Raw genomic sequence first — 14,292 nt, forward strand, 5'->3', positions numbered from 1 at the left:
ATAGCTGCAAACAACAGATGGATGCTGACAGCTGATCAATTATGAGTGTAAATGCTCTAACCTTCCTTGTGAGTCTTCTTTTAATCTCCTGCTTGGCCTCCTGCTCCTCCACTTCATTCTTCTCTGATAAAACAACACAAACAAAAGAGTATCTATAAATATCCCAAAACACTGATCCTACGCAATTTCTGATTTGGGGGGGGGGGGGGGTGAAACCTTTGATACAGGAGAAGCAGAGAGCGTCTTCCCCTTTCTGGGTGTGCAAGGTACAATAATTCGCTTCTTCTTTTTTTTTTTTTTTTAAAGTATATTTTTTGGGCTTTTTATGCCTTTAATCAGAGAGGACAGTGAAGATCGACAGGAAGCGAGTGGGAGAGAGAGCCGGGGTGGGATCCGGAAAGGACCACGGGGCGGGAATCGAACCCGGGTCGCCGGCGTACGGTGCAGGTGCCCCAGCCAGTCGCGCCACTGCTGGGGCCAATAATTCGCTTATTCTAACTGAATAAATTATACTTATGATTGGACAACCAAGTGAAAAGCAGAACTGAGAAATATTATGACTGATGATGATGACACCAGCACCAGCTCAACTGGCCTTTCATCATCATCATCATCATCATCATCATCCTACGCTTGTACACTTATGTTAGCTTTCAACTGCACTGAAGCCAATTCATTTGGTCAACATGAGCCTCTTGATGACTGATGGGAATTTAAATTGGTAGGACTAAACCAAAAGAAAATCCCGTTCCACATGTGCTCATCAATGATTCAATCTCATTATGGAGAGCCATCAGGTGCTGCAATACCAGCCTATCTAATGGTCTGGTCATTAGACTGCAGCCGGCAGTGAGAGGAACAGTTAAGACAACCTGGAGGTTAGACATTTTGACCTGCCAGTTGTCATGGATGATTAAGAACACAGAGAAAATATCTTCAGGGGAAAATGGGGAATGATGTTGTAATGGGGAATACAATAATGAAACGACCTGCAGAGCTGACATGCCCATTAGCCTCAGGCTAATATATGTTCAGGGGATGTACAAGTTGTCTGATCATTAGGCCTCATGTACATACTGTGCGCAGCCAGTCTACTGATGGCAAAAAAAGTTGTATCCTGCAGCCATTTATCATACTAATCTATACTGAACTCATTATAGTATTGATCTACTGCATGGCTGAACAGGCAGATACTGATCGGCAAATGTCTTCATGGCTCTATGGACATAAGCCTCTGCCAGAGTGCTCAGCTCCACACACCCCCACCATGAATGTCTTTAGCTAGCTCTTAACACCATCGCTAGTGCACAATGTCCATGTCTTTGAGCAGGAGAATTTGGCTTCTTTCTGCACTTTCATTAACAGACATTTTTACATGTCAACTTGCAGGAGATTCCACAGAAACCCACAGATGCATAATAATAGCTTCATGCACATGATTATTGGATTTGAAGACTGATGACTTCTCCAGACTGTTGCTTTAGGCTATGGCTATGGTGATTTCCCCCATCTCCCGCTCTCTTCATAGCCATTCCTGAAATGCACTGAGGCCGATGGGGCATTGGGCCACATTACATAACACCCAGTCAGTATGCCGCACATTGACACACATTGTGGGCAGCCTTGGCCCACTGGTTAACACTCTGGACACCGGAGGGTTGCCGGTTCGAGCCCCGACCAGTGGGCCACGGCTGAAGTGCCCTTGAGCTAAAGCACCTAACCCCTCACTGCTCCCCGAGCGCCGCCGTTGAAGCAGGCAGCTCACTGCGCCGGGATTAGTGTGTGCTTCACCTCACTGTGTGTTCACTGTGTGCTGTTTGTGTTTCACTAATTCACCGATTGGGTTAAATGCAGAGACCAAATTTCCCTCACGGGATCAAAAAAGTATATATACTTACTTATACTTATACTGCATTGTCTGGCCCCTGCTGGGCATTTCAAGTGAGTGCGAAAAGAATGGTCAGGCTATGACCTAGTCAGAGTGGCACATTGTCTTTTGACCTTCAACTTAAAGGTGAAGCTGCAATCCGTTTTTTTGAGCATCTGCTGCCAACCGGCTCTCGAGTGCCTCGATGACATGGAATGGTAAGCAGTTGCACTCTAGAATAAGTGTCGGCCTGATCCGGTTAAGAGCTTATATGGACATGCTTGGTCTCCAACCCGAGACCCCTCCAGAAAAAAAACTATATTGCCGGCAGGGTCGGGGAAGCGTTCTTAATAAGAATCGATCTCTGGGAATGCACTCAGTTTGGGACTATTAGTAACCTTAGAAAGTGGGATTAGTGAGCCTTTTGCACTCGAGGGACCTGTTGGCAGTGGCCTCTATACGGTATAATCATTACGATGTCCATTTCTTAATTAAAACTAGAGCGCAGCATGCTGTGTTCTGATTAGCCATCACAGATCAATTGGGAACAAACGCGGCGGCGGCCGCCCTCCGGGGCAGGTCTGGGTGTTCTGTGTCCTGAGAGCTGGGCGGCCCGCCTCCCTGCCAACGTGCCCCAGAGCCTGAACGCCTGATGGAATTCTGACGACTAGAAACCCAACGGAAATTTGACACCCGTCTCTCTCTCCCTCTCTCTCAGCTGTGATCTGATTTGTGCAGCGTAGGTCGATGTCTGCCTGCCTGCCTGCCTGCCTGCTGCAGTATCGATGATCAGCTCCAGGGGAGCGGTGGAGTCAGGCCCAGACAGAGGAAACAAGGGCTCCTCTCAAACAAACAAACAAACAAACAAACAAACAAACAAACAAACACAAAGCCAAACAGAGGGCTCTCTGGGAGGCACTCATGGTGGAATGGCTCCAGAGCCTGGACTTACGTCTGAGGATGTTCCTCTGTTCCAGCTCCTCTGTGGTGGGTCTCTGGCTCAGACGCCTACAACAGTTAAAAGAGCTGGAGTTAGTAACAGCAATAACACTGGCAAAGGCTTCAGTGACATTTTAATCCATATCAATGATTGACTGATTTGAATGCAATAAAAATCAATGTATGCTTGAATGCATGAATACGGGTGATAAATCAAATTAACTAACAATCATGGAAACTAAAAGGTCCAAAAGTACAAGAATCTGAAATGTTTTCCCCCACTGAAGTGACTTTTGACTGAATGAACTAAGTTAATAAGCAAGAGGAAGTTACTGAAATCAATGTGAGAAGTATACTGATATATAACTGTGTGAGGCTCTCGAGCTTGAGTCTTAGAGTGCGACTAAGCTTAGTGTGCCATGGCAAGAGTGATTGTGATTGCAGCTTGAGACTCGTCTAGGCCTGCATTCTCATGCCACTACGACATTACAGTGGACCAATCAGGCTGCTAGTGTGGATGGGGTGAATGAATGTGCTGATGGATGGATGCAGAGAGTGAGGGATGAATGTGTTGGACAGATGGATACAGATATGAATATGGATATGAATCCACACCCAGCGCTCAAGACCAAGCAAGTCACACTGATATATAGAAGGATTGGATGGCTAGTTGGATGGGTGCCATGACGGATGGATGGACAGGTCCGAATCCTTCAGCAGAGCCTCACCTGACCAGCTTGCTGCCGATCTGCTGCCGCAGCTCCTGCCTCTCCGTCTCAGAGGAGCGGGGCAGGATGTTCTTCTCCTCCAGCTCCCTCTTGCTGGGCCTGTTGCCCAGCTTAATGGCCAGCGTGTCCCGCCTCTTGATTTTACAGGCGAGGGAATCTATGGAACAAACATTACCGTTACTGTGAGGGAGGAAAGTCTCTCTCTCTCTCTCTCTCTCTCTCTCTCTCTCTCTCTCTCTCTCTCACATACTGTTAGTATGCCTTCCCATTTCTCCCTTCAAACTCTCTCTCTCTCTCTCTTTCACAACATCCCTCTCTCACTTTCTCTTCCTTTTCTTCATTCCTCCATCTTTCTTTCATATACTATGACTGTTAACACCCCCCCCCCCACACCCACACACACACACACACACACACACACACACACACACACAGTCTCTTTAAGGCTCACTCTCTTCTCCTCCCTCCACTTTTACTTCTGTTAAATGCTTCATCCTTCTCTTTCAAGTACAGTTAGTCTCTGTCTCTCAACAGCCCACCATTTCCCGCCTCCCTCCTTCTTTCTCTCCATCTCCTCTTTCTCTCTCTCCATCTACTCTTTCTCTTTGCACACTGTTTCCATAAGGACCGTTAATGGGGTGTGGGACGGTGCTGGGAAGGGAGACAGAAACAGGAAGTGAGGGCTTTTACAGGAACGAGGGGTGTGCGGAGAGAAATTCAAAAGAGAAATCCGCCCAAGAGGAACTGGCCTAAGTTTGACTTTAAGACACAACCAGACACAGCAACTAAAAGTGAAAGAAGCTCTTATGCAATGCTGCCAGATGATACACTTACTCAATATATTCTTTTTTTTTTTTTTTTTAAACACAGAACTACATCTGAAAACTGTCTGTTCTTAAACACACGCAGTATGAAACCAAAGCAAGTGGAAATTTAGCATTCCTACAGAAATAATTGGTAAATACAAACTAGAAGTGTATTCATCTTCTTCATCATCTTCCTCCTCCTCATCGTCTTTGTAGAGAATTGGCCCATCAGAGTCATCAGAGTCTGTAGATTGGCTATCTCTGTGATTGTTGTCTCTGGGGATGATCGTCACCTCAGGGTTGTCCACGTTCACTGTCTGTGGTCTCTCACCTTCCTCACAACTTCTAAGAAAAACAACAGAGAACCTAAAGTATTGCATACTTATTCATACTTATTTGTCTTACTGCCATGTGTTCTGCAGTTCACACAACACTTTTAAAGTCCTGTGAGCTCATGGAGGTTAAATGTGTTTTTGTAAATATGAGGTGAAGACTCATGTTTGGCAACTGAACCAACTCATTAGTCTTTGAACAAATCCCAACACAATATCTTGCAATAGGCAAATATAAAACAGTCATGCTGAAGTGCTTCATCAACAGAAAAGTAATAAGACAAGTTGAGCTGTGGGAGTGTTGTCATCAGAATTCAGATAAAGTGACTGTCAAGCATGACTTACTCTACATCAGAGCTCACTGCACACCATTTCAAATTGGAACAGCAATCTTTCAAAGTTCAACTGAGGAATCTATCCTTGCTGCTCAAAACCAAGCGAGAGCTACACAACAGGTATATAGTGCCTTTCTAAAGAATGTACTATGATGTCAGGCTTACTGACTGACACTGCAATGCTTACAATGCAATTGCAATGCTTGAAAAATGTAACATGAAACAGAAGTTATTTACACTATTCAAAATCAGTGAGTTTGAGAATTGTGAACTGCACAAGATGACAAATAGTGTGACTCACCAATGCCAAGACCTATTGTTGACGCTTTTAACACTTAACAGCAATGTTGACAATAACACTTTCTGGAGGGCGATATGTTATGCAGTGATCATATAATTTGCAGGCAATAACTCATATCCTTTGCTCCATACAGAAACAGCCAATTAAATACAGCATAGTTTCTGGTGACATTAAGATCTCTTCAAAGTATACACAGCTGCTTAATAATGACACATCCACTATGTAGAAGTAAGCAGGAACATCACAACCCTTTCATTAACAGAGAGAGACAGAAGTTTGGGCTCTGAAGTATCTCAAAGATCAACAACACTCTTAAGAAAAAGACAACACGGTCATGCAGCCTTTCTGGCTGTGTCCTTATCTCATCTCTCATCTTAAGAGATGTAATTTATTCTATCCAAAAATTGTTGTGTGGCAACTTCATTTCATGACGTTAACTGACAAATATTAGACACATGGAGTCACTTGCCAACTTCTCTCTCACTGGGTTCAAAAGGAGCAAGGAGCAAACTAGTTAGATCACATTTCAACCAACTGGGGATTTGAAAGACAGATGTGTGTATATGTCCTTTACATGACTTTAGAGGTTTCTCCCACCAAAATTAATTTGAAGATGATACTACAAGTAGTTGACTATAAAAGAGTGCCTCAAAGTGTAGCAAAATGTAAATTGTGAATTGTGTGACTGATTTGCGGTCTCTTTCTTTCAGATAGTTCAATCAGAGACTTTCTAATGAGGAGACACAGCACTCGTGTGCTGTACAATACATTGAGCCTATTATGTGGTGTGTTGTAAAGACATTGTGCCAATCATGTGTTGTGATCTCGCCGCTGGAGCAAGATTGGTGCCGTGAAGCCTTGCACATGTGCATTTCTGCCGAAATATTTGCCCATAAAGTGTTGCAATATGGCCGCCGAGTGGAGGGACTTGCGCAAAAGGACTTTGGTTCAATAACACCATTTAAGCTGAGCTGACCACAGAGGGTTTGGCAGTAAATAAGGTCTATCGTGGGAACTTCCTAATCAGATACAGTCAACTAAAACTGAGACCTGGCTTACCTTTGTTTATTTTCTGGTGTGTGGTTGGTGGCATTCTCGGGGTAGCCATTTTGTTTTGTGCTCACTGGTTTCTCCAGGCAGTCAGAGAAAGTCTCGTTCTGGGGTTCGCTGAAAGATGTTTCCTCGGTGACAAGGCCAACCATCTTCTGTTCAAGTTCATCTGTTGTTGTCACCGTCTCACCCTTCTTATCCCCTCCCGCCTCTGTGGTATTGTCCTGCAGAGGTCCTTCCTTTGCACTGGAGGACACCTGCTTTTGGTCAATTTTTCCATTCCCAGAGTCCTCAGAGGCTGAGCTCTCCGTTTCAACTGAGGCCTTGGGCGCTCTGGGTGATCGGGAGGGGTCTCTTTTCTTGCCAGATTTACTCTCAGCTGTTCCGGATTGTTCCGCTCCTTTCTCTTTAGCAGTCTTTGCCTTGGCAGTTAATGTAGATGAATGAGACGGCTGAGAGCTGCCCTTGGATGTAGCCCCTGTCTTCTTCTGATTCGCTGACTTGGCTAAAAAGATTGGAAAAAAGTAAGAGTTAGAGCATAAAAGTAAATCTGTTAGAACGGATGCAAAAAGGCCGGGGGGGGGGGGGATGGGGTTGCGTGGTGCAGTAGAGGGCTCTGCAATTGTAGTGCATTCTCAACACAGCCAAAGGAGGAGCTTGAAACCCAGCTAGGGTTTTACCTTATACAATATGAGGAAATAAAAAAATGTTATGAGACTTACGACCTTTGATAAGGAAAATGTCATCAGTCATCGGTGTCAAAGTTTCTTGGCAGTAAAACAAGAGGATTTTACGGTTGTCAAAATGACCACACATGCACAAAATCACAAACAGCAGAAAGCGTTTTTCTTTATTTTCAGTTTCTTTTTTATCGGTGCTTGAACAGGAAGGGGCACACCACTGGGAGAACACAGAACCCAAGCTGAGTAAAGGAAACGTGAAGTAGGTCCATATAAAGATATCATGCACTCGACCATACCAAGGAGAGCACAAACACAAGAGACAGAGGATCTTACAGGAAGGCAGAGCATCGACTTGTCCAGTAAACCACAGGGTTTTTATTTTGTCAAAAGGAGAAGTGGTAAATGCTCTGGTATGAACTGGGCTGTCACAGTATTAACTATTCACAATTTCTCCACATCCGTTCCAGGATCTTCCTACCGGGCCTGCCTGATGTTGAGTAAACCTGTGTGCCACAGATTTCATTTTGAATAAATGTACAAAGCCTGGAAAGCAATACCTTCAGTAACCAACAATATATTTCAAGGGCTGCGTTGGAAAGGGCTAAAATTGCAAAAATAGCTAGTGTATTAAGAGAATCCATCTGTTAGACAGCAGCACAAACACTAATCCAATTAATTTTATCCTGATACATACCAGTCAGTGACTCAGGAATTCTCTCTGACATATGATCTGATGGGCGACAGATGGACAGCTCTAAGAGGCTGAGGATGACACGATCACATGGGACAAGGTGCCTCATGACTCATGCAGGGGGACATCCACATGCAGACATGACATTAGCCTAGCCAAACCTGCGAGTACTCACCATTCCCGCGCGTGTTAGTGTTTCGAGGGGTTTGTTTGGGTGGTGCAGTGGAGCCCTGCCTTGATGTGGTTTTGGGAAGCTTTTTAACAACCCCCTGCCCGTCCCCCCGTCTCTCAGTCGCTCCCGCTCCCCCAGACAACTTGGGAGGAGCGCTTGGGTGTTTTTTAGCGAGTGGGTCTCGTGTTCTGGACTGAGGTCCCTTCGGGTTGGCCTTAGGCTCACTCTTTTCTTTGGGGGGGGTACAGAGAGGGGGTACGGCACCCATATCTGGAATTGACCAAGTTTTTAGAAACACACAGAGATCAGGTGAAGGAAGCCGACATCGACGTCTAGTCTGAAATGTTCAGGGAAAACCTGTGGTTTGTCAAAACCTGATCTAAAAAAAGGCAAGGGGAACTTGAATCTAGTAGATGCAGACCAGAATGTGATGTTCTCCTGGCTGCACACATTTGTTTTCGATGAAGCCCTTTAGCAGAGGGACTTAAGGAACTTGCCTTGAGACATAAGGACACAATCTGGTCTACAGGGGCCGAAAGATAGATTCACTGTTTTTCCAAGCTGCATCAACAAGCTATGCCAAATCGTTTTCATCTCAAAGCTTGGCAAAGTGGCAATGTAATCATCTCAAGAGAAGTGCTGCCTGGCCAACTATACAGTCATTATTATTCACTAAAGCTGTCCTCTGGGTTTAAGAGGGGGGTATAATGACAAATGACTGCATTCTTCACTATATACTGACCATAGAAACCATAAAATACTCTGTTCCACACACTTTTTCCTTCAGTATGGAAGTATGGACTAACTGGACTAACTGTAGAATACCAATGACTTTCAGTTCCTGCCAGGCCTTCAAAGAGCCAAACGGACAGTGGCAGTCTTTATAAAGTATGCTGTTCACTTGGCACTTTTCTGATAGTCTTGCATGAAGAACACCACTTTGTTTATGCGTCACTCAATCAGATTTCTATGGAAACACACAAGAGAGCATCAGCTCCACAACTGCTCTGCATTTGAGGTGCCAAGAGCATGTGGCCCAGCTGCAGTTGTGTTTGGTTTTGAGCTCAGTCGTGCACCCCCTGACAAGAACTAAGCCTGAAGTAAAGTGAAGAAACAAAGAAAAGAGACAAGAAAAAGATAGTTTTCTGATTATATAACTAGCAAAAATTTGCATTTCATTTCACTTCAGAGTGACTGAAGTGCAGATTAATTTCTTTGTACTGTGCCAACTAAAATCTTCACTAGGGAACAGTGGGGGAGCCGTACACACAGTTGGCTCGAGTTTGTAATCTCATGAATTGAAAAGGGATTTGGCTTCTCATTGCAGATATCCAGAGGAGTGATAGACTTATCAGTCATGAATGCAGATGGTTCAGAGGTTGATGGATCATGAGATGAATGGTAAAACACTACAATCTGTACTGACAGCAAATGTTATGGTGTAAACATCCATGAGTTATCCATGTTAGGCCATTATAATATTATAATATTAGTGTTGCTTTATAATGCCTTCAGCATTTACTAATCATGACATAGATGTAGCTATGGACACAATGGCTTACACAGCCAATCCAAACAGTACTTATACATTTGGAGAGTACTTTTTGTACCTTTATTGTACTTCAAACTTGAAAATCTGTTTGAAAATTGCACCGATGGTGTCAACATTACCTGCTCTCTCATCACCATTGGCCTCTGGCTCAGCTTTTTCGTCACTGGGTGTCTCTGATGCCTCAATGTCGACTTTAACCTCCTCGATGGTCACACTTGGCATGGCATGGCCATTAAGAGTCTCAGATGCCACTGCATCATCTGTGAAAAAGAAAATACACACTGATGTAAAAAAGGTGTGGGTAAATTCATTTTTAATTCTGTGATCAAAGTGGACCACAACATGGGCTACTGGATAAAAAAAAACTGTAGTAGGCCTACCAAATGTGAAGAGCCTTTAGAGTGTGAATTGAACATTTCAGGGACAGTAGGCCTATTTCACATACAGTAGGATATTATCTGTGGGAAGCATGACATTCAAATAAACTGCTAAAGCTTACAAGCTAAATTACAGTGCAGCGATTTTAGGTAAGTATAGCATTGTAAAGTTTAAACAAATCTAAGGAATTCTTAATGAACTTGTTTTGCTTATTTGAACTCTTTTGCTTTCACTTGCAGGAAGAGACTTGCTTTTCACACTTAAGAAATCGCATGATGTATCTATTTGTCAGCGTCAGGAGTCCAGCTAATCAACCTCAGATAGACAGCTGCGAAGCAAACCCCATTCAGCTGCCTTGCAGTGCTGTGATTGGTCACAGCGTAATGGAAATGTGGCTAATGCAAAGCGATTTTGGATATACTATGTCTTGCGCAGTGCGCTGGTAGGGTGACCATTCGTCTGGATTTCAGCCTCTCAGTCTGGTTTTCAAGCCCTCTGTACGGACCTAATTAGAGCGCCCTCCTTCTAGGGCATTTATGCACCTTTTTGTGCTGTGCTTCATGCAACAGAAAACACTGTTTATCAGTAGCATTCTCCACGGTCGCACATTTTCAGATCGCCATGGGGAACAAGGCTATGGACACACACGCACACAGTTGGGGAGTGTGGACAGGCACGCATAGTCTGCTTGGAGGCTGACTCCCAGGGGAAAGTAGTACAGACTATAACGTGATGTATTGTATTAATACAGCAATTAGTGATTATGAAATCTTTTAGGAACATCCCTTGTTATAAACTATGCCTGTAAAAAAATGCAAACTGAAATCCTAAGAGGGTAAAGAGCATCTTCTCTCCAATCATGCCAAGTATGAGGGAAAAAGACAGTGTTTTAATGTTGTTAACGGTGTTATAAAACACGTTAACACGGTGTTTAAATGTTGAAGATATTTACTGGTTTTTCAACTGTCAGCTGATTCTATGTCATTGTAAATTCCGTTGTCTTTGTACTTGTACTCTGCACAATGACAGTAAAGTTGAATCTAATCTAATCTAAGTAAAATATGCTCATAAGCAATGCACATAGGCTCCGTGATGGTTATGGTTATGGGATTTGGCAAACACTTGTCCAAAGCGAATTTGAATTTGTTGCGGGTTGTATACATAAACCCTTGCCTTGATTTATCAGGAAGAGTATTCGATGGACCTCAACCTTTACTTATCAGTGGAACAGAAACTATAAACAATAGATGACACTGTTCCTACCATTAAGATCACATGCCTTGGACTTGTAACGAGCTACAGGAGGCCACATTAAAGGAACAAAAAAAGAAGTTATTTGTTACTTTTTTTCCCATCACCTTGATCGGGAATGAGGACGCCACGTCTTATCAGCTCTTCCCGGCTTTGTCTCGTGGAGATTTTCCTCTCCAGAACTACAAATGGGGAGCAACAAAGGAGACATTAATCACCGTTTCACACCCTGCACACACACACACACACACACACACACACACACACACCACAGTAAGTTCTCCTTCTCCGCCAGAATCTGACAGTTACACAGGAAATTATAGCTGTGCTATGGCAGAAGCATCCATTCTTAGAACAAATTGCGTGGTGGTGACACATAGGAGGAGATATTAATGATAGCACACTCGCCACTGTCCCTGAGAGTGACAGAGGGGCTGAGACTCTGGATATTGAGCAGCAGTGCGCTTAACTCACATATTGGGTCAAATGAGGCGTTGGGTTATTTCAGGGACACGGAGACAGATAGCATGAATGGCAAAAATAAAGACAATATTCTCCTTCAAACCATATGGGGGCTTTTCAACAGTAATGAGGGGAGCTCTCAAAATAACTGAAATAATTATAGTCATAATCAAGAAAAAACCCACTGCCCTCAGTGTCTGATGAAGATACATGCAGTATTATGCTGCCTGCCATCAATCTTTTGTTTAAGGGGCTCATGGCTGGTGTTTTGGCGTAGGGCAATATAGACTCTAGCACCAGAATACATTACAAAAGGACAAAGAGGGCTGCTTCTGTGCCATGTAAAATAGGCTCTGCTAGATATAAATAACCCATGTCGATTTGTTAGCGTGACCACTAAAATCAGACGAAGCCCTCAGGTTATGTTCCCATCTAGAAATACGCTCTCGAGAGAATATTCAAAGTTATTGAAAAATGCTTTTCAAGGGTAAGTGTGAATCTGGGAGTGAAAAAGGGAGCACATGATATCCTTTAAACTGCAGATGGATCATGTGTTACAAAAACATTTCAGGACACAGACATATGATCTGGCCACAAACAGTATAGATACTTATTGACAGCACTATGCAACTGCTGTGAATGGGCAGTTATCGGACACAGTGTGAACACCACAGATGACAAAATGCCCCACCCAATTCACACTATGCCTGGCTGAGTTACGGCTGTCACCACAGTGATAGACCTCACGCCATATGGCATTGCTCACAGAGCCAGTGTGTCAAAACAAAGGACATTTCCAAGCATCTGTGCCCATTTTGTTTGGCCAGTCATAACACCAGAAGATACATTAAAGATACAGTATCTCACCAGAAGCAAATTCTATCCTACTACTCTTACTGTTGCATTTTTGGAATGACATTCATTTTAATATCAATAGGCTCTTTTAACATACGGCTCGTTTGTGTCCGGTGGAGCCAGGTGTGTTTGAACCTGCCGCTATTGTTAATGTAATTAGGGTCTACACCGACCCGGTTGGGTGTTGCACCTAGTGAATCAGCATGTTACGAAAAAGAAGGATTTATGCGAGTTAAAATTGTTATCATTGCCAGAGTGACACATCTACATCTACGCTATTTACTGAACAACAAACAGCTAGTCTATATATTTTGCATAGAGAGGATATTTATTTCATGCTTATTTATGCTTCCTTTCTTTTATTACTCATATGCCCATAGTTTTCTATACATATAGAGTGTTAATGAGATGAGCACAAAAGAAAGGCAAGTTATGACATTATTCACAGATCAGGAAAGGTTATTTTATTCTGATGCTCCAGTGTTCATGTCGCTAGATGTGATTTTTCTGTTGCTTGAGCAGGCAAGTGAAAAGTTGCTAAATCTAGCAATTGCAACATATCCTGACAACTGTGCCTTTAGGTGGCAAAATACTGGAAAAAATCGACTTTGCCACTGAGAATTGTAGCCTAACAAAGACCAGATTTGAAAAAGTTGTAAATATTTAACTCACTAAAAAAAAACATTAAGAACCGGTCATTGATGCATTTGAAAATACCCCTCTAGCCTATTTCATGAGCCTGTGTTAAACCGCATTGGGTTCCTCAAAATTATAGCGAACACCTCAAGGCACAATGGTTGAGACTACATGTGATAGACAATTACAAAATAATTAAGTGAAGTTCCATGCAATTTAGTAGTGTTTAAACAGGTATACTGATGTTACTGATGCCATAATGATGTGTTCTTGTCAGAGTCAAATCTGGAAATTCTCGTTTAAAAACTCTAAACATTTATGCAGCTAAATCATAAAAAGGAGCTTTCTTTTGTAGGCCTACCTTTTGAGAGATCCTGGAACTTTTCACTGGTTCTCTTCTTGCGCCACTTCCAGGGCTTGAAGATTTTGCCCAGGGTGGAGAGCTTGCCTTTCTGCTTCAGCTGTGGAGCCTGAGTGCCCCCCACCACCACATCACAGTTCGCCAGGGAAGCTTTTTCCAGTCCATCAACTGCAAAGGAACAGAGAATGACTCATCAAATAAGGAAAAAAAAGAAAAAAATCAATAACAACAATAATGTAGGCAGGGCAATGGCACAACAGGGAGACAAACCAGTGACCTCACTACTGGTCATAAAGGATATTATGTTGTGTAATTGGTTAGACACACAGAGGTGGAAAATAAGACCGATGCTTCAGTCCTAGCCGCAGTCTTTTTTCCACTATGCTCTGATGATAGCATGCCTGTTGCATAGGAGCAATATATTTAAAAGAACACTTTCTTATCCACCCAGTATTCTAAAACAAATATATTGGCCCACTTTCCTCTCTCCGTCTGATTCATTGAGAGGAGGTGAAATGAAAACCACACTGCTGTTGCTTATGTGTATACAAATGGCAGACGTTGGGAGATGCAGGCACTGAAGCTGTGCTCTGTGCTCTAGCTAATGATTGTCTGATTGCTTTTATTGGACTCTGCAGGTTTGTTTCCACTCACTCTCTCTCCTACACTTTTCAGCAATATTCTCATGTTCACCAAAACACCAACTATAACCAAGGGTAGGACTGCACATACAGTATGTTTGGGCTCTGACTGCTCAGCTAGAGAGTTAACAGGCTTTCAGCGCTGCCGTCTGAGGAGACAAGGTATCACAGAGAAATCTGGCAGAGAGGAAGTGGCAAGGTGTGGCTTTTCCCTCGTGGTAAATACAGCTGGCAGAAGCAAACCAACCATAA

The 14,292-nt window shown here is 43.3% G+C and overlaps 1 protein-coding gene across 5 annotated transcripts in view; it reads right to left on the reverse strand.

The window, feature by feature from the left end:
• Window positions 1-14,292, reverse strand: part of phactr2 (phosphatase and actin regulator 2) — a 42,567-nt gene that overhangs the window by 5,740 nt on the left and 22,535 nt on the right. For 4 of the 5 annotated variants that reach the window (XM_076286088.1, XM_076286093.1, XM_076286091.1 and 1 more), the window contains exons 2-9: window positions 13,400-13,567; window positions 11,193-11,267; window positions 9,576-9,716; window positions 6,368-6,863; window positions 4,504-4,685; window positions 3,535-3,691; window positions 2,820-2,875; window positions 62-123 (exon numbers count right to left, since the gene is read on the reverse strand). In XM_076286088.1, the coding sequence (XP_076142203.1) occupies window positions 62-123; window positions 2,820-2,875; window positions 3,535-3,691; window positions 4,504-4,685; window positions 6,368-6,863; window positions 9,576-9,716; window positions 11,193-11,267; window positions 13,400-13,567 (1,337 nt within the window). The remainder of the gene's footprint in view (window positions 1-61; window positions 124-2,819; window positions 2,876-3,534; window positions 3,692-4,503; window positions 4,686-6,367; window positions 6,864-9,575; window positions 9,717-11,192; window positions 11,268-13,399; window positions 13,568-14,292) is intronic. The other variant, XM_076286089.1, reaches the window with a different exon arrangement.

The sequence above is a fragment of the Alosa pseudoharengus genome, unplaced genomic scaffold (genome assembly GCF_046254945.1).
Source record: "Alosa pseudoharengus isolate Yale_2024_CS ecotype anadromous, Long Island Sound unplaced genomic scaffold, YU_APseudo_1.1 YU_APseudo_1.1_scf_15, whole genome shotgun sequence".
NCBI classification, from domain to species: domain Eukaryota; kingdom Metazoa; phylum Chordata; class Actinopteri; order Clupeiformes; family Clupeidae; genus Alosa; species Alosa pseudoharengus.